General features: G+C 34.7%; 7 protein-coding genes across 7 annotated transcripts; 5 read left to right on the plus strand and 2 right to left on the minus strand.

Annotated features, from left to right (window-relative positions):
- Positions 1-85: 85 nt before the first annotated feature.
- Positions 86-3,012, plus strand: DFA_06857 (uncharacterized protein; the record flags this gene model as incomplete). Its single annotated transcript, XM_004358046.1, has 11 exons — positions 86-93; positions 165-233; positions 434-511; positions 540-653; positions 744-813; positions 929-1,105; positions 1,203-1,526; positions 1,626-1,914; positions 2,018-2,344; positions 2,455-2,836; positions 2,952-3,012. The coding sequence occupies 11 exons, from the start codon at positions 86-88 to the stop codon at positions 3,010-3,012; spliced, it is 1,899 nt and encodes a 632-aa protein (XP_004358103.1).
- Positions 3,013-3,245: 233 nt separating this feature from the next.
- Positions 3,246-5,981, plus strand: DFA_06858 (uncharacterized protein; the record flags this gene model as incomplete). Its single annotated transcript, XM_004358047.1, has 1 exon — positions 3,246-5,981. One exon carries the CDS (start codon positions 3,246-3,248, stop codon positions 5,979-5,981), a length of 2,736 nt encoding a protein of 911 aa, XP_004358104.1.
- Positions 5,982-6,041: 60 nt separating this feature from the next.
- DFA_06859 (DUF1682 family protein) lies at positions 6,042-7,485 on the minus strand (the record flags this gene model as incomplete). The annotated part of the gene is made up of 4 exons (XM_004358048.1): positions 6,042-6,393; positions 6,457-6,743; positions 6,825-7,325; positions 7,414-7,485. 4 exons carry the CDS (start codon positions 7,483-7,485, stop codon positions 6,042-6,044), a joined length of 1,212 nt encoding a protein of 403 aa, XP_004358105.1.
- A 262-nt stretch (positions 7,486-7,747) lies between these two features.
- On the plus strand, positions 7,748-9,250 carry DFA_06860 (Phosphomannomutase; the record flags this gene model as incomplete). The annotated part of the gene is made up of 2 exons (XM_004358049.1): positions 7,748-8,002; positions 8,084-9,250. The coding sequence occupies 2 exons, from the start codon at positions 7,748-7,750 to the stop codon at positions 9,248-9,250; spliced, it is 1,422 nt and encodes a 473-aa protein (XP_004358106.1).
- Positions 9,251-9,341: 91 nt separating this feature from the next.
- atp9b (ATPase) lies at positions 9,342-14,331 on the plus strand (the record flags this gene model as incomplete). The annotated part of the gene is made up of 10 exons (XM_004358050.1): positions 9,342-9,382; positions 9,708-10,518; positions 10,589-10,838; positions 10,932-11,365; positions 11,445-11,621; positions 11,700-11,982; positions 12,063-13,690; positions 13,759-14,072; positions 14,227-14,264; positions 14,288-14,331. The coding sequence occupies 10 exons, from the start codon at positions 9,342-9,344 to the stop codon at positions 14,329-14,331; spliced, it is 4,020 nt and encodes a 1,339-aa protein (XP_004358107.1).
- A 358-nt stretch (positions 14,332-14,689) lies between these two features.
- Positions 14,690-18,084, minus strand: DFA_06862 (ankyrin repeat-containing protein; the record flags this gene model as incomplete). Its single annotated transcript, XM_004358051.1, has 7 exons — positions 14,690-15,596; positions 15,676-16,402; positions 16,494-16,855; positions 16,940-17,163; positions 17,243-17,648; positions 17,777-17,921; positions 18,045-18,084. The coding sequence occupies 7 exons, from the start codon at positions 18,082-18,084 to the stop codon at positions 14,690-14,692; spliced, it is 2,811 nt and encodes a 936-aa protein (XP_004358108.1).
- Positions 18,085-18,530: 446 nt separating this feature from the next.
- DFA_06863 (MOB1) lies at positions 18,531-19,398 on the plus strand (the record flags this gene model as incomplete). The annotated part of the gene is made up of 3 exons (XM_004358052.1): positions 18,531-18,681; positions 18,807-19,207; positions 19,306-19,398. 3 exons carry the CDS (start codon positions 18,531-18,533, stop codon positions 19,396-19,398), a joined length of 645 nt encoding a protein of 214 aa, XP_004358109.1.
- Between the last annotated feature and the right edge of the window lie 264 nt (positions 19,399-19,662).

Genomic DNA, 19,662 nt, shown 5'->3' on the forward strand with positions numbered 1-19,662 from the left:
TAAAGTATTATTAAACTCTAACTAATGTAATAATGAAAGAGTGTGCACTCTCTAAATTGAGCACATCTCATCCTCGTTTTTTTTTATGTCAGAGTAAGTGTCGTTTTTTGCTCATCATCATGATATCACGCTGCTCATTATAATATTAAACTTTAATAAAAAAGAATACAACTCTGCTCCCAATCGATCGTTCATTCATCAGCAACTCAACTAAATAGAGATAAAGATAATAGGTAACTTGTATCTGTGTCTGTGTGAAGTGATACTAAATCTAATATGAAGGATACAAAAAAGTTAATGAGAGGATCGTGCCAGTTTACAGTTCACTTTGGTACAATCTTTTATAAACAAGAAGATCTTCTTTATGATCAACATGACAGAGAGATGATGAACAATGGATCATTCATTGATTCATCATTATCTAGATAGATAGAGATAGAAGATTAGAAGATATAGATAAAGATGAACAAGTTAAAAAAGTTATATTTAGTAGTGACAATCATCATTGCAAGTATCACAGGCTATATTAACATTGTGAGAGCAGCAAATTATGATCGAGGTTGTCTAAGTTATACAGTGTTTCCACCTTCAGAATCATTGATTCTTAGTAGATCATCCTTTGATGTTGAACTTGCTTTTGATAGAGTACCAATGTAAATATTATTATAAAAAGATAGATCTATCTTTTTAAACCAAATCAATCAAATCAAATCAACCTAATCAATTATCATTATCATCATTAGAAAAGCAGGATCAAGTGAAATCACAACAACTTCTCCCATTGTTTTATTAACAGAGTTGGCTGGCGATGTTGTATGTATCAACTAATATTAATATTAATATAGCTAGCTATAAATATATTTTAAAAAGAACAGGATTGTTGTTAATAATGAGATCTTTTTTTTTTTTTCTTTTTCTTTTTATTTAGATTCTATGGGATAAGATTGGTAATCAAAAGTATCGTCCAACGTCATTGATGGTGTTGGGTCAATTTAAAATACGATTTACATTTACCAATTTACCATTGTCACAAGAGATTTACTTTATTACAAACCCAATCTTTTCTTGGCAATCTGATATTTTAGCTGAATTTGAAGTATTGGGTGTATGTATTATATAGGTTAAAGTATACTTTAGATTATTTATTAATATTATTCATTATTATTTTAATTATCTTTTAAATTATTATTAATTATTAATAGCCAAGATCAATTGCATCGTATTCTACAACATTGATCATTCCACCTAAACCAATTACCAATCCATTCAAGAATTTCTGTACTTTACAAATCGATGAAAACAACAAGTGGTGGATCAATGACCGTCCGAGTCAAATGACTATCAACCCATACACAGGTATCACACCCAAACCTTGTTCTCCATCGGTCACTGCCTGTCAATCTAATCCTACTGATCCCTACTATTACCAACTCTACTTTGATTTTAATCTTGCCAGTGGTTCCATCTCAACTTCTTACAATCAATTTCAATTCAAAGGAAATACTTATTTCACAAATGATTTAAAGGTAAAAAATATCAATATAAATATATATAAATATATATAAATATATAAATATATATAAATATATTTAATTTACTTTTAATTAATTTATATTTATATTTAGGTTGAATTAAATGGAGATGATACAAGAGTAGATGTACCAGTAACGATTGATAGTGATTATTTAAGTTTTTATGAAGCTATGGATTTTGGTGTATCTAAATTGTCGGCTGGAGGGTTATCCAATTATTCACCGACTCCAATGTCCTATGTCCAAGGATTGGTTGATCAAGCCAAAACTGGGAAATACACAATCATTGAAGACGGTCAAACGGTCAACCCAAACAATATCAACCTCTTGTCAATGAAAATTAATAGAGAATCTCATTCCTATTTATTTAAACCAATACCTTGTATGTATACTAATATAATAATATTACAAAATGTACATTTATATTCAAATTTAATTTAATTTATTTATTTATTAATTTATTAATTTATTAATTTTAAAATTAGCTGGAGAAGATATAAATATTAATATTATAAAAGGAGTAATTTTAATTCAAAATCCAGTATTGTATGTAACTTGTGCTCCAACAAGTTATCGTAACTCTTTTTCAAATAATGTACCAGTTATAAACACAACTTACCATTATGTCGCTGCTGATAGTAATCTAGCAATGGTGTATGAATCATTCTTGATGAATCCTTCAAACACTGCTATTGTTAGAAACTTAAAGGCAACTATTGGTTCTGACATTTTTACCTTTACTTCCTCTTCAACTCAATCATCCAATGGAATAACATTTTCAACTTTATTTAATGATAATGATAAAATAATGAGTAAGCAACAAGACTATATAGTTATAGTTGACAACTTATTAATTATTTTTTTTTTTTTTTATTTATTTATTTTTTAGATACATTATCAACAAAAAAAATATTATTTCCAGTTTCAAACAATGTAAAAGATGTATTGATTATTGAAAAGACAATTACGGGAACAACAAAGGATAGGTTGGGAGGAAATATTACAACTTTGTTGGATATGACTAATCCATCCTTTTGTAATATGGCTCATGGTACAGGACTACGTAACCAAATTGCCGATATCATTCAGTCGGGTTTGGCGACACCCAATGTCGTCGTTCCCATCTGGAGTTCAGTGTCTGGTCAATCGAGATTCTATGTTGATCGTGTTGCTGGGTTGTTAAAGATGCATTCGAGAAATGACTATGCCGTGGCAACTATCAACATTCCAATGAGTCGTATGTCATTTTTAGAGCCAAAGATTACAGTCGCCGATTTTAGTAATCCTCGTACATCACCTGGTGTGTATGACCCGTGCGATGGCATCTTTACAGTTAATATCCAAAACTCGGGATTGGCACCTGGACTGTTTAGCTTTGACATTGAGTGTGACAAGCCTGACCTCTACATCTATGTGCAGTCACAGTATCAGACATTACAGGCCGGTCAGTCCAGTCCGTTTGTCACGTCGATCAAGGTAACATCGTATTACGCCACACCGATCCAGTGCAATGTGAGTGTATCCATCGCCGCACAAGAACTGTGGAGTAGTGTCAACAAGATGGCCAATGCATCGTTTACATTCCCAGTGTATGGTCAATGCTCGATTCCCAACCCCTGCGAGGGTATTGACACGACACCCGTCATCAAGACGGTCGGTCTGCCCAATCCAATCACCCTATTCCCTCCATCCAACATGCAAGACCTCAACAACATGCAAGTGTCTGTTAGATTGACCAATATTGGAACGGCCGACGCTGATTTCAAGGCAACGATCGATTGTCAAATGAATGACGGTGCATTTGCAAACTATTATTATCACAATGACCAGAAATCAATCGTTGCACTAGTTGGCAAGGATGCATTTAGGGATATCGTGTTTAATGTGGTTTTGGAGTCCAACAGTCTGCCCAATCTAACAATGTCGTGTAGTGTGGTTGCAATGGTCGCACGTCCCTCGATTTGTTGGGCCGGTAGTTTTACCAACAAAGCTATCTTTAATCTACCTTTGGTCGCCTTTCCATACGATCCGTGTGTATCACAACGTCAACAACCATATATAGAGGTATCAGAAGACAAGTGGAGAGAATCAAATGACAATACATTGTACTTTGGTTATCTATTTTCTCTAGATTTGGCTTGGAAGACTATTAGTGTGAATCCCGTGCCATCGGCGTACCCACTTGCACACGATGTGAGTGATCCCCATGCCATGTCCGAACCGTCGTATCCTGGAACAGACCTAGTGTACATCAACGAGATTGTAACCAATGTAACCAATGCCGGTACACTCGACTCGATGTTTAACATTACCCTACTATGTCCACCACAAATATTCTTTGATAATCTTGAAGTGTCACGTCCGTGGATGAGTATCATCGAAGCCAACACATACAAATCCATCCGGTTATTTGTATTGTCCAAAGCAACCAGTCTTGAGAGATCGGGTGTTCAATGTTCCATGACTATCGAAGTGACAGATCTAAATGCTTGTTGGAACGAGTATGGAAAGTCGTATAAACAAGACGTCATGTTGTATCCTCCATTTGACAAGACTGTCGGTAATTGGTATCAACCATCTTTATTTGAATCGATTGCCTATTGGAAGGATGGTAGTCATACTATTCCAAGTTTAACAAGTTCACTTGGGTCATGGACAATCGATACTTCCTCTCTATCAACTCGTAGATATGTAATTGGAGTACACTCAAATTATATTGTCAATATGGATTATGGTGTTGGTAATTTAACGAGTACTTTGCAATGCACGGGATATGCAACCATCATCCAAGGCAGTCCTCTTTTAACTACATGTCTGTTAGAGTACCAACAAGGATGTTATATCAACTACCAAGTACAAGCATTGCCAACAAGCACCCACCAGTCTATCCAATGTACTCTGACAGTTGCGTTCAAACCACTCTTTGGGACACAATACTTTTCCTCTGCCACACCACCCCTTTCACTGCAACAAAGTACAACAGTATCTTTGCAAACACCAATCGACCCATGTTTGGCTGGATCGTACCAAGAGGTGTTTATAGAGGCTGTCACCAACAATTCACAACTATCACCAACACTGCAAAACAACCAATGGACCTATGACAGTGCTTCACTAGTCGCCAAAACAGTCCGAAGAATTGGTTTGTACAACTCTGGTGGCGGGTCAGGTCTAATCAGTGCAAATGTATCGATTAGCGATAGTTTGGTCAGCTTGGTTGTAGGTGAGAGCACTACTAGTTGCATGGCACAAGCATACTCGTATTGCCTACTCGAGTTTGTACTATCAATGACCTCTTTGGATGTTCCTATCACCAGTCCCCCACAGTTTGTATTGATCGATGTAACGAGTGTCGTTCAACCACAAGAATGCTGGACACTCAACAACAAGGTGGTCAATCAACAATTTAATTTGGTCAAGGCTGTCACTCCATGCCAACAAAACTCTGAAGCATCCTTGACACCAATTGATGTACACAATGACTATATCAATTATTTCAAGTCGATCATTAATGCATACAATGTATTTATCAGTCCTTGGAACAAGACCGATAGTAATCAACCTTTGAATCAGCAGATATACCAAGCAGAGGTATCATCACAAATTCTAAATAGGGGTAATGCAACAGGTATCCTATTTGTCAGTGTATTCTGTAACAATAATCCAGTCAAGACCAATCTACGTGTATTGGATACATACAATGTGACAAACACTGCTCTACTAGTCCAACCATTGTCCAGTGTTACAGTCAACTTTACACTGGAAACTGACAAGATTGAACAACCTGATGGTCAGACAATCAGTTGTTTCATCACAGCCACACTCAACCGAGAAAGATGTTGGTCTGGTGCTGGAAAGAACCTCACCCAATCATTTAGTGTTCCCTACCAAAGAGTCGTAGATATTACTCCACCCGATGAAAAAGATGATAACCTCACTCACAAGATTATCATGGGTGTCACCATCCCACTTGGTTTGATTTGGCTGGTTCTACTATCAACCTTTTTCGTTGCCTATAGACATCAAATTGCCAGTATCTTTGATAAACTCAAACGACAACGTAAACTCAAAGCCATTACATCTGTACCATCAGCAGCTGTTGTAGGTACAGGCCTTGGTCAAAAACCAAATTGTAATTGTGGAAAACCATCTATTTTCATATGTTCATTCTGTCATCCACCCAACAATGTCTATTGTAGTGATGTAGAGTGTTGGAGTATCATTACATCTGGGTCAATGGCAAATATCAATGATTACGATCCAATACAAGCACAAGAATACCTCGACAATGGTAACAATCAAAACAAACAACATATTCATCCACATCCAACCAATCAAGATTTTGAAATCAATCATCTTCACAAACAATTCCATCAAAATGACGGTCCTGTAATAGATCTAGTTAATATTGGACTACAAGAAACGTTTAAATTAAATCAAATCAAATAAATCAAATAAAATATAATATTGTTAGTTAATTAATTATTTTGATTTATTTTTCTTTTCTTTTTAACCAATTACAACTCTTTGACTTTTAGATCTCTTTTTTAATTGTTGTTTGTGATCCTTTTCATCTCTCTTTCTTTGTTCTTCTGGAGTTAATTTTGAAATGGCTTCTCTTTCCTTTTTAGCCTTTTCGATTTTAGCTCTTTGAGCAGCCTCTACTCTTTCTTGTTGTTGGGCCTTGAACACTTCTTGACGTTCCTTTTCTCTTAATTTTTCAGCCTTGGCTTTAGATGCCTTTGGAAGCTCGCAGTTGGCAACAACATCAATAAAATCAATAGCCATAGCAATCAATTCCATAAGTTTATCCATATCTGAAATCTTTGGTAATCTAAATACAAATGATAATGTCTTGTTGCTAAAATAAAAAAATAAAATAGATTAGTAAATATTATTATTTTTGTTGTTATTGTTTACATACAATTTAGTTGGATTAATTGAAGAATGATCAGTAAGATGTAATGATTCAAATAGACGTTCGTTGCTATTCAAAATGTTGACAAATTCAGGCTTGAGGAAGACTGATGGCAAACAATCGGTATCACCCATGACGGCATAGGCCGATGATAAGGCACCTTGATTATCGATTTTCGATGCGAAAAGGTGTAAATCATTATTATCAGCCTTGAACTTTTTCAAAGCCTTTGCCTTTGTAATGGCAAAAATAACAGTATCACATTCACCTTTGGTTAATGCTACATCGATTTTCTACAAAGAAAGAAATAAATATAAAGTAAATAAGTTGATACTATAGTTTGTTTTGTTTGTTTTCTTTTTCTTTATATTTACAATTCTATCAGGTTCAGCAAAACTAGCCAAATCCATCAATTGAGTGAAAAGATCTTGACGCTTCTTCAAGTTGATCGATACTTGAGCACCGTAGCAGTTAACACGACCGCTGCATGTAAAGTTGTATGTGTTTGGATCGACCTTGATGATTGTGAATTGATTGGAATCACCGAGGAAGGAAAAGTTACGAACAAAGAGTGAACGAGCCTTTTGACCCCAAAGACTGACGAGTGCTTGATTAGTCTTTTTGCCAATAAAGTAGTTGACTACATAACCAGCGATAAAGATAACAAATGCAATCTCCATATACCAATTACTTTGAGTTCTCCATTTTGGTAATTTGTTTGTATTGTCTTGTGCTGCTTGTTCGCCCGATGACGAAGCAACTTCTTGTTCTCCTGATCCCGAACCTGCATCATCTGCCATATTGTTTTCATTTGTTTGATGGTTATGACTATGTGTATGTTCTACTCCTTCAAATTCATCTTCATCATATTCAACCTACATTACATATGATGAAACAACAAAAGTAAGTAACACTCTTTCTCTTAAGCAACTACTACAACTTCTAACTAACTAAACTACATACAGAATGTGAATAAGAAATGAAAAGAGTTGAAATGATAACAATCAATAGTAATATTAAAGTTGTGTACTTCATCTTTCCTCTCTCTTATATGTTAACTAAATATATGCGCGTTAATCAGTTAACTATCAACAATAAAAATGAAGATGATCAGCAGCGTCTTTGAACTTCCTCATCTTTTTTTTGACCATATTTTTTGAACTTCATTTTTGTGTTGATATGCAAATTTTGATTAAAAAGAATAGTTTTAGTAATAGTAGTTTCATTTTGTTTGTTTTATTTATTATTTATTATTATTGTATATTTGTGTATTTTATATTTATAGAGTCGAGGAGGAATGAGTTTAATTAGATCGATATCAGGAGTTAGAGGAGTAGTAGGGTCAACATTGACACCTCAAGTGATTGTCCAACATATAGTTGCTTTCACTAGATTGTTGGCATCGGATGCATACAAACAATCACACAACAAAAAGATTGTTGTCGGTAGAGACAGTCGTGTCTCTGGACCATGGGTTGAAATGATCGTCAATGGATGTCTCATTTCTACTGGTCATCAAGTCATTCATTTAGATATTGCTACTACTCCAACTGTACAGTATCAAACAAACAAACAAAGAGACAGAATGATATATATCTTACTTTTTTTTTTTTTGATTTGATTTGATTTGTAGGTTCAATTTATAGTTCAAAGTAGAGAAGCAAGTGGAGGAATTGTTATAACAAGTAGTCATAATCCAATTGAATGGAATGGACTCAAGTTTATAGGCCCAGATGGATTGTTTGTGTCACCGGATAATTGTGATCGATTGTTTGGTTTGGCCGACCAAGACCCGGTGCCTATTCAAGAGACATTTGTAAAGTACAATCAATTGGGCAGTATTGAACGTATGACAACCGCCAATCAACTGCATATCGACAGTGTGTTTAAACTACCCTACATCAACGTGGACAAGATCCGCGCTAAAAAGTTCAAGGTCTGTTTGGACAGTGTCAACGGTGCGGGTGGCCCTATCATGACATCGCTGCTCCAACAGATGGGTTGCGAGGTCATAGGCATCAACATTGAACCAAACGGCGTGTTTGCACATACTCCAGAACCTGTGCCTGCCAACCTAGGTGACTTGTGCAAGGCTGTGGTCGCGAATAAAGCTGATTTTGGTGTGGCTGTTGATCCAGATGTCGACAGATGCGTTTTGATTGACGAGACGGGACGTCCACTTGGTGAAGAGTATACACTTGCTTTTGCGGTTGAGTTTATCCTCGGTCCAGACGTAGGTAAACGCGGTACGGTGTGCAAGAACTTGTCGTCGTCACGTGTGACCGATGATATTGCCGCCAAGTATGGATCGCAAGTGTACTGTGCACCAGTCGGTGAGATTCAAGTCGCTCAAAAGATGATCGAGACCAAGGCGGTCATTGGAGGCGAAGGTAATGGCGGTGTGATGCTGCCAGACAGTCATATAGGCCGTGACGCCATTGTCGCAGCCGTACTCGCACTCCAACTACTCGCTAACCGCACCACCGACACTCCCATGACCATCGGTCAATTCAAACGTACCCTACCACAATACGAAATCGTTAAATTGAAAGCAGCAATTGAAGGATTGGACCCTGACGCAATCCTCGATGCCTACAAAGCACAATACAAGGACACACAAGGCATGAAAGTCAATATTGACGACGGCCTTAAAATAGATGCCCCCGAATGGTGGGTACACCTCCGTAAATCAAACACTGAACATATCATTCGTGTCATTGCAGAGGCCAAAACAGAACAAGAAGCTACTAAAATTGCTAATCAATTTATTCAAGAAATTGAATCAAAAAGAAAGAAATAGAAGAAATAGAATAAATCAAACAAATAATAATCAAACAAACAAACAGATAATTAATGAATTAACAAAGAGGGTGTGGTTGGTTGTTTGGATGATGAAAAAAAATAAAAATCGGAATTCGTGTCTTGCACTCGGGTTATTATATATTTATAAAATATAAAATATTAATACAGACAGCAACAGTCATTAGTATAGTATAGTTTTATCTTTTAAAATTTTATCATTGGCGGATTATAAAAAAAAATAGAGTAGAATCAGGTGTAGGACAAATCGTGACTCAGAATAATAAAATTTATTACTGAGATATTAAAAAAAAACGTATCTCTCTTTTCTCTTTTCTCTTCTTGAGGAGCGAAGACAACAAAGTCACAAAATAATTTCAAGTCAGTTTACAATATATCTTATCTCCATTTCATTAGTATTAGTCAAGTTTGTTATAAATATATATATATATATTTAGATATCGATCAATCTCATCTATCCCTCGCGTTTCTTATTACAAACAAGAGAGAAAAATAGCTTCACTAAGAGGATTAATTGGGAGAAGATCAACTTCATCTTCAAACTTGTCAACCGGTTCTTCTCCCTCTGACAATAACAATAACAATAACAACTTGAAAGACGAGGAAGAACTACAAACATTTAAAAGTAACCAACTAGACAATAGTTTTGAAGACTTGGATAGTATATCTTCATCATCAACATCATCATCTTTAAGCAACAACAACAACAACACAGCAGCACCAAGATATCGTAAGGGAAAGCTTATTACTTCCCCACAACCAAGTACCACAACGAGCAATTACAACAGCACCGGATCCGGTGGTGGAGGAGGAGACGGAGGAAGGAACTCTAACAACAACAATAATAACCTATCGTCATCCTTTAACAAACAGACTTTGTCATCACCAAATAACCTCTCATCCTCCATGTCTTCATTCTCATACCCTGCACAATCACCACCTCACTCTCAACTATTAGCCAATCAAGCTATCAATTCTTACAACGGAGACTCTTCACCAAATAATAATAATAATAATAATAACAGTAGCGGTAACAACAGCAACAACAATAGTAACAGCAACTATAGCACCAACAGTAACAACAGTAAAAACTACTCTATTGAAATACCCGAGATTAATAAAAGACCCGGCAGCAGCAACACCACTCAAAAACAACGATACAATAACAATAGTGGAGACGATATGGATTCAACATCACCACTCATTTCTCCAAGAGGTTCTGTTGACTCTTCATTTGTAGCTCCAATTGTAAGTACAAATATCTGTTTAATCTCAAAGTAGATTGATTACTAACCTACTTTATTATTATTTGTTGTAGGAGGTTGATACAAGAACATTTTTACAAAAAGTAAAGGATACATTGATGAGAAGACATATCTATCTATCACGTACCGTCAATCTTGAATTAGAAGAACAAACTACTCAATACCCACCCAACGTTGTTCGTAATCAAAAGTACAATGTCTACACCTTTTTGTTTGTCATTCTCTACGAACAATTCAAATATTTCTTTAATCTTTACTTTTTAATTGTTGCTCTTTCTCAATTTATACCACCACTTCAAACAGGTAAACTATAATAACATAATATAATATTATATTAATAACTTTTAATAATATAGTATAACTAACTTTGTACTATTCTTTTATTTTACTTTTTAGGATATTTATTTACATATATTTCACCGTTGGCATTTGTTTTATCAGTTACCATTTTAAAGGAAGCATATGATGATTTCCAAAGATTCCGTCGTGATAAAGAAGCCAATTCACAACATTACTCGAGATTGACAAGAAATGGATTCGTCTCTATTCCAAGTTCCGACATCAAGGTTGGTTATTTCATCAAGGTCGAAACCAATCAACGTGTGCCATGTGACATGGTACTTTTAAGAACCACTGAAAAGAATGGTGCATCATTCATTCGTACCGATCAATTGGATGGTGAAACGGATTGGAAGTTACGTCGTTCCATCAATATCACTCAAAAGTTACACAGTGATGAATCATTATTAGATATGCGTGCATCAATCTATGCTGAACAACCTAAAAAGGATATTTATTCTTTTATTGGTAATTTTTCAAAACATGATATTGTATGTTGAAAGATTAAAGTAAAAGTAAAAGTAAAATAGATTTATAAAAGCTTAACTAATTTATATTCTTTTATTTTAGAATGAAACTGAATCAATTAGTGTTGAAAATACATTATGGGCAAATACAGTTATTGCATCTGGTACAGTTATTGGATGTGCAGTTTATACTGGTAGAGAAACTAGATGTGTTATGAATACAAGTATTCCATCAACTAAAGTTGGACTTTTAGATAGTGAATTAAATAATCTTTCAAAGGTAATTTACTATAGTATAATAACAAATATTAATATTTTGATTTGATTATATTAACATATTATATTTATTTATTTTTAGGTATTATTTGGATTATTATGTATTTTAGCATTTGTAATGATTTCATTAAAGGGATTTAGAGGATTATGGTATATTTATCTTTTTAGATATATTTTATTATTCTCTTCCATCATTCCAATTAGTATGAGAGTTAATTTGGATCTTGGTAAAACAGTATACTCTTGGATGATGATGAAGGATGATCAAATCCCAGGCACCGTAGTTCGTAGTTCAACCATTCCAGAAGAATTGGGTAGAATTGAATATTTATTAACTGATAAAACTGGTACTTTAACTCAAAATGGTAAGACAAAATAATAATAGAAAGGATATTTGTACCATATATATAATTATCTAATTATTTTTGTTTCTATTTTTGTTTAGACATGGTATTTAAAAAATTACATCTTGGAACTATATCATTTACAAAGGATAGTTTGGCAGATTTGGAGAATGAATTAAAATCATCGTATCAATTGAATAGACAATCGACATCTGCAAGAAAGAAGAATATTTCATCAAAGGTGAGAGAGTCGATTACGGCCATTGCACTGTGTCACAATGTGACACCAGTGGCAGAGTCTGAACATGACGGACTCGAGATTAGAGAAGAAGAAAAGAAACCATTATCAACATCGATGAAATTCAACAAGTTCTTTAAAAAGGGTTACCAACGTATTGTTGATGACTCTGGCAAAAGAAAGAAAAAGGATGATAAGGAAGGAGGAGGAGGAAGTGACAAACGTCCCATGTTGTTGCCCGACAACCACAATGACAATCTTGACGAACATGTGTTCAAGAACCCACTCGATCTACACGAAGACGACGACGAGGAGGGTAGTAGTGGACAAGACGGACTAAAGAGAAGAACAGCACAAAACTACCAAGCCTCTAGTCCAGACGAGATTGCACTCGTCAAGTTTACAGAGTCGATTGGATTGGTATTGACGGGTCGTGAGTTGGCCAATATCACTCTGACCAACCCAATGGGCGACAATGAGACGTATGAAGTACTCAATATCTTCCCATTCACATCAGAGACCAAGCGTATGGGTATTATCGTGCGAGATGTTGATGGTGCCATCACCTTTTACATGAAGGGTGCCGACGCGATCATGGCCAAGCTAGTCCAATCCAACGACTGGCTCGATGAAGAGTGCGGAAATATGGCACGTGAAGGTCTGCGTACACTGGCCTTTGGCAAGCGTTCCATGACTGAAGACGAGTACAACCAATTCCTCCACCGATACAATCAAGCCAAGACATCCATCTCGGACCGTGCCGCACGTGTTCAAGAAGCCATTGGCACAATCGAGAATAACCTAGAGTTGATTGCATTGACTGGTGTCGAAGACAAGTTGCAACCAAATGTAAAGGTTACACTTGAACGTCTACGTAACGCAGCTGTCAAGGTGTGGATGTTGACTGGTGACAAGATTGAAACAGCCACCTGTATTGCCATCTCTACCAAGCTTGTCTCACGTACCCAATCACTCTTCCAAATATCAGTGTCTGACAAGAATAGGGCATTTGAAAAACTCACTCAATTCTCTCGTATGAGAGATGCCTGTTTGGTGATTGACGGTCCATCGCTACAATTGTGTCTGGATAATTATCGTGATCAGTTCCTCGAAATCTCCACCAAGGCACCGTCGGTCGTATGTTGCAGATGTTCACCCACTCAAAAGGCCGACATTGTAAGATTAATCAAGGAAAAGACAAAGAAGCGTACTTGTGCCATCGGTGACGGAGGTAACGACGTGTCGATGATCCAAGCTGCCGATGTAGGTGTTGGTATCGTCGGAAAGGAGGGTAAACAAGCCTCGTTGGCCGCCGATTTCTCTATCCTCCAATTCAGCTATCTCTGCAGACTCATTCTATGGCATGGTAGAAACTCGTACAAGAGATCTGCTCGTCTCTCTCAATTTGTCATTCATAGAGGTTTAATCATCAGTTTTATTCAATGTGTCTTTTCTGCTATTTATTATTTTGCTGCTCTTTCTATTTATAATGTAAGCCAAAAGAAAAAGAAAATAATAATAATATTTATTAATGTTTTTTAATTTATGTATTATTTTAGGGAATGTTATTAGTTGGATATGCAACACTTTACACAAATGCACCAGTATTTTCACTTGTACTTGATGAAGATGTGACAGAGGATATTGCATTTAGATATCCAGAACTGTATCATGAATTGCAAAAAGGAAGATCACTGTCTTATAAAACATTCTTTATCTGGGTACTGAAAAGTGCATATCAGGGTGGCATGATCATGTTACTCTCTATTATACTCTTTGAAAGCAGTCTCAACAACATCGTCTCTATTACCTTTACTTCACTCATTCTTTGCGAACTCTTAAATGTTGCAACCGAAATCCATACATGGCACAGGTATATGGTCATATCACTCTTGGTTACTTTACTAAGTTATATTGTCACAATGATGATCCCTCAAATTACTGCTTTTGGTATTGTATCAAAACAAAAAACAATTATAATTATTTCCACTTTTACTAATATTCTATTTTATTTATTTTATATCTAGAATTATCATTTATTTTATCATGGGAATTTGTTTGGAAGGTATTTGTTATTACACTTGTTAGTTGTCTTCCATTGTACCTTATTAGATTCATTAGCCGAAAGATAGATCCACCATCTTACACCAAGCTTAATTAAATAAATAAAATCCAACCCACATAATTATTAATAATAAATTGTCTTTATTAAAATTTTAATTTATTTTTTTTCATACTTTGACAGATAATGAAAACAAACATAGATACAGAACAAGTACCACCATTAGAGTTTATAGATTGTATATTAATGCTTTTACTTAACAAAATTTATGATTCTGATGATAATGATAAATCTTATAAAAATATTTAGGTGATCACTCCAAATTATCAATAATAATGTAAAAATAAAATACTTTAAACAAAAAATTAAATTATTTATTATAATTATTATTTATTATTATTATATTTTTTTATTTATTTATTTAATTTTTAATGATCCTGTAGTAAACTAAATTTTGATGGTTTCTTTTTTAAATTTGAAGGTTCAATAGGTGAGCTATTGGATCGTGATCGAGTAAGGTGATCGGGTAAAGCGCTTTTTGGTTTGAGTTGATCGAATTGACCTGTTCCAACGAGGGAGGGCGAAACTGCTGCAGTTGGAGGAGGATCGGGTTGTGGGTTTAATTGTTGGTCGGGGACGAATCTCTTGGCCTCCCACTCTGCGGCGTTTGGATTAAACTCCTTGTCTCTAATCTCCAACAATGCGTCATACAACTCTTGGGTGGTTGGTCTGAGTGTAGCATCCTTGAGAAGGGTCCTCGAGATGATCTCGATCAGCGAGGCTGGTGTTTCGGGTGGGAACGTTGGACGGAGATCCTTTTTGGCGCAGGCAATCAAAATTTGATAGTCAAACTTGAGATGTAGGTATTCGCCAAAGGGGAACTGATGGGCTCCCTTAAGACATCTGTACAACATCTCCCAAATGATCATTCCCATCGAGTAGACATCACTCTTGAGTGTGTACTTGTTGCCAAAGTAGACCTCTGGTGCGACATAGGCGTAGGTGCCTCTGAGCTTTCCAAGAGTCTCCAAGTTGGAACCAGTGTCAAAACGACTGAGTCCAAAATCACAAATCTTGACCGTCCAATTCTCGGTGATCAAAAGGTTGAGACTCTTGAGATCACGATGTAGAATTTGTGGTGACCAAGTATGAAGTGAATTCAAAGAGTTTACAGCTTGTAACGCAAGATGGAATAAATCCTTCCATGAAAATTGTACAGTTTCGTCTTTTAATATATGATACAATGATCCTCTTGAACAATATTCCATAACAATACATAATTTATCTTTAATACCTGCTCCGAAAAAATATACTACACCTGGTGATTTTAATGCACTAAAAAATTAAATAAAAAATTAATATAGGTAGAAAGAAGAGAACGATTGATATATATGTTGTTTATAATATATTTTACCTAACAATTTGAAATTCTTTTTTAAATTCTTCTATATCTTTTTTATCGGTAAAAGATTTCAAAACTTTGATTGCAACTTCTTCACCTTTGTAAAATCCTTTATAGACTTTACCACTTGCTCCTACACCCAAAAGAGTTGAATATTGTAAATTAGTTTCATCAATAATCCATGTTGTATCGTTGTGATCGAGATGGGTATGTTTGAGTTGTGCTAAATCTGAATATTCAATGTTTGGTTTTTCAGGTGATGTCGTTATCACAACAGTTGCTGCTGCTGTAGTTGTTGTTGTTGTAGTTGTAGTGGTGGTGGCAACTGGTACTACTGCTACTGCTGCTGCTGCAACTGGTGTTGTTGGTACTGCTACAATATTTGTGGTTGTGGTGGATGAAACGTTGGTACTAGTGATGACTGATGATGATGAAGATGATGATACCGCCGCTGCTGCTGCTGCCGTCGTTGCTGCTGCAAACAAGTTGGTACTCGATAGATTGTTGACACTACTACTGCTACCGGTATGGGACAATGATCTTGGAGTGGATGGTGATACTATATTATTGTGATTCGGTGAGGTTGGTATAACGATATCAGATGATCTACGTATACTATTATGATGACTATTATTACAATGAGATGATGCCAAAGAATCCAAACTATGAACAGATTCTGAACTAATTTGAAGTGATGATAAATTTAAACTTGATGAACTAAAATCTAATGGTTCTCCAGCTACAAAAAAGTAAGAAATAAATAAATAAAAATAAAAGTTGGTAAGTTTGATTGATTGATTGTTTTTTTTCTATTTTTTTTTGTTTTTTACCTTTTAATTTTTTAACAGCTTTTAATAATTTAGCTCTTTGACCTGCAACAGTTATTTTTAAACTATCAAGTGTAGTTTCATCGATATCAGTGACAACATCCATAAACATGTCGTTCATTAAAAATATTGGAATGAGAGAGTCCAATTGAAGATTTTGTAACCAATCACTAATCTCTTGTGTTTGTTGAATTCTATGTACAATTTGAGTGTGATTTAATTCCTTTGCCAAATCCAATGGTTTCTTTGGGGGATTACCTCCTGCCAATGTAAAATCTGCTCCTCTTTGAAGTAAACATCTTGCAAACTCTGGTCTTCCCATTTTAATTGCATAATGTAATGGTGTTTCTTCATTTTTTGTTTTACTAATAAAAAAAAAAAAATTAAATATATATATATATAAGTAATCATGAGATATAAATATATATATCTATTTTTTTTAAACATACTGATCAATTCCAGATCCTTTTGCAATTAATATTTCCATCATTTGAGTTTTTTGATTTTGAGAAAGACATGATTTGTGAAGTGGGATTTCTCCAACTGCATTTTCATGGTTTACTGAACACCCTCTTTCTATCAACTTGTTGATTGGTTCCTCTGAAAATGAAACAATACATTTTTGTGCAAATAAATGTAATGGTGTATTTCCTTGAATATCTCTTGATGTTATCTAAATAAATAAAAAGAATAAAAAGAATAAATATTAATATAACAATGTTCTATCTTTGTTATTAATAATATAATATTACCTTTAAATCTGAAGATTTTAAAAATATCATCAACATTTGAATATTATTTGATACGGCAATTAAATGGGTGGCAGGAACACCTTCAGTATCACAAACGTTGATATCAGTCTTTGGTTTTGCCAATAAATGTTCAAATGCAACCAAATCATGATCCTTGATAGCCTTGATAAAAGGATTCTTGTCCTTTTCGGCCTTTTCCTTGTCGAAACGTATCTTTAGTCGTAGATCACCTGTTACCTTGTCATCTGGTTTAATCGGGACAAGTGGATACCATTTAATAGTATCTAGTGTTGATTCCAAAAGTGATTGAATCGGTAATGAAACCATACCCATACGATCATCCGAACTAAATCTATCCCAATCATAAACTTCTACCAATAATGAATGAGTTGTTGGATCAATTGTACTAAAAGTATTAAATAAAAAAAAAGTTAGAAATAATAATAATAATAATAATAATAATAATAATAATAATAATAATAATAATAATAATGATATATAATGTATATCTATCTATATGTATTTGATAGGTACAATTCGTAATGTTCATTTTCCCATTTAGGATTAAGTTTATGTCTAACTGCTTTGGTTCTCTTTTTCTTTTCACCAACAATGACCACACAATAAGGGTCACTTTGTCCATCACTATCCATTGGTATTAAATTCCTACCCTCCATTACTATAGTAGTAGTAGAGTAGAGTAAATGACATTTAAATGTTACAAGTTAGTAAAGTGTTTTTAAGGGACTTCCTCTTCATCCTCTTCCCTCTGCAGATTTGTTGTTGTTGTTATTGTACATACCAGAGACATGTAGGGTACCCAATGTTGACTTTTTGGTCATTGTTTTCTTTTATTGTTTGTTGTATAGAGTACTGAATGAATCAACGAATGAATGATGCTCTTCTACTACTATTACTACTATTACAGTACTTGTGTGTGATATGTTGATAATAATGTACAGGCTATCCTAGATTCTTTTCTATCCTCTTTCTATATCTCTACACTCTCTCTTTCTTCTCTATCTATCTCTTAGTTTCTTCTTTCTTCTAGGATATATTTAATAAATAAATAATAAATAAACAATAATAAGAAGCTTCTTACTTATGTTTTTGAAAGGAGTTGGTTGCAGCTCCCTTCTAAGAGAAAAATTCAAAACTTGAAGTTTTTACTTTCTCACTCCATCTTTTTAAAACTTGGACTTGCAAAGTATAGTATAGTTTGCTTGATCAAGACTCAATACCGATTGTTTGTGTTATAATATATTAATAGTGCAACAATACAACAATCATGACAAGTACAACATCATCATCAACGACATCTGAAAAGAGAAGAAATAGAATTGGTACAAAGAATGGTGACTTGTATCAATGGACACATATACCCTACGACCAAATCAATAGCAACTATGCAACCCAAGAATACATACAAGATAAAATTAGTATGTTCAACAAACAGATAGATAGATAGATATATAGATAGAAGATACATCATGTACATTGTGTGTAGAGATAGAATCTAATCTAATCTAATGATAATATCTCTCTTTTTAAAACAAACCTTTAGGAGAGAATGAATCAGTTGAAGATATCATTGAACCACCTGAATCACATGATTTACATGTATGGCAATACGAACAAATAAGACAGTTTACATTAGAGTTGAATCACTTTGCCGTACATTTTAGTGATGTGTGTACGGCCAAGACATGTCCCAAGATGAAGGCGACAGAGGACTGGTTGTTCCTCTGCGCATCACACAAGGCAACACAAGAGTGTTCGGCCATCGACTACTTCTTTCATACACTAGACAACACATCGGCACTACTCAACAGTGAGAAACTATTCCCAAAGAGAATAGAAATCTCTACCTCTTCTCTCAAACAATTCCCATCCATCATGAGACGTTTATATAGATTATTTGCACATGCCTATTTCCATCATAGAGAGATTTATGATCAAATCGAGGTATTTATAAACAACATAAACATAACTATATAATATATTTGAACAACAACCCAAAATCAATTAACCATCATCTCTTAATTTCAATTCTCTATCTATAGGAACAAACTCATCTATGTGAAAGATTTGTTACATTTGCTTTAAAATATAGTTTAGTACCTCCTAGTTCTTTGATCATACCTTCACCGAAATAATAAAGATAATCATGGTTGTTTCCTGTATGAAACCTCACACAAGCATCATCATCATCATCATCAACAACAACAATATTAGACAAGAAATCAAACCTTCAATCAAGCAGTATCAATACGCAATACTCTTCTCATCGATCTTTTCACTGTACAGCGGTCACCACCGATCAGAATCTCTCAGATACACCAACAAGAGTAATTATTAATATTAATAAACACGGTATCCCTATCCAACGATTAGTAATGGTCAGTTGGACCATGATTTTA

The sequence above is a fragment of the Cavenderia fasciculata genome, assembly GCF_000203815.1.
Source record: "Cavenderia fasciculata unplaced genomic scaffold Scf_ET2XIPL01CNAVH-3, whole genome shotgun sequence".
Classification (NCBI taxonomy): Eukaryota; Evosea; class Eumycetozoa; order Acytosteliales; family Cavenderiaceae; genus Cavenderia; species Cavenderia fasciculata.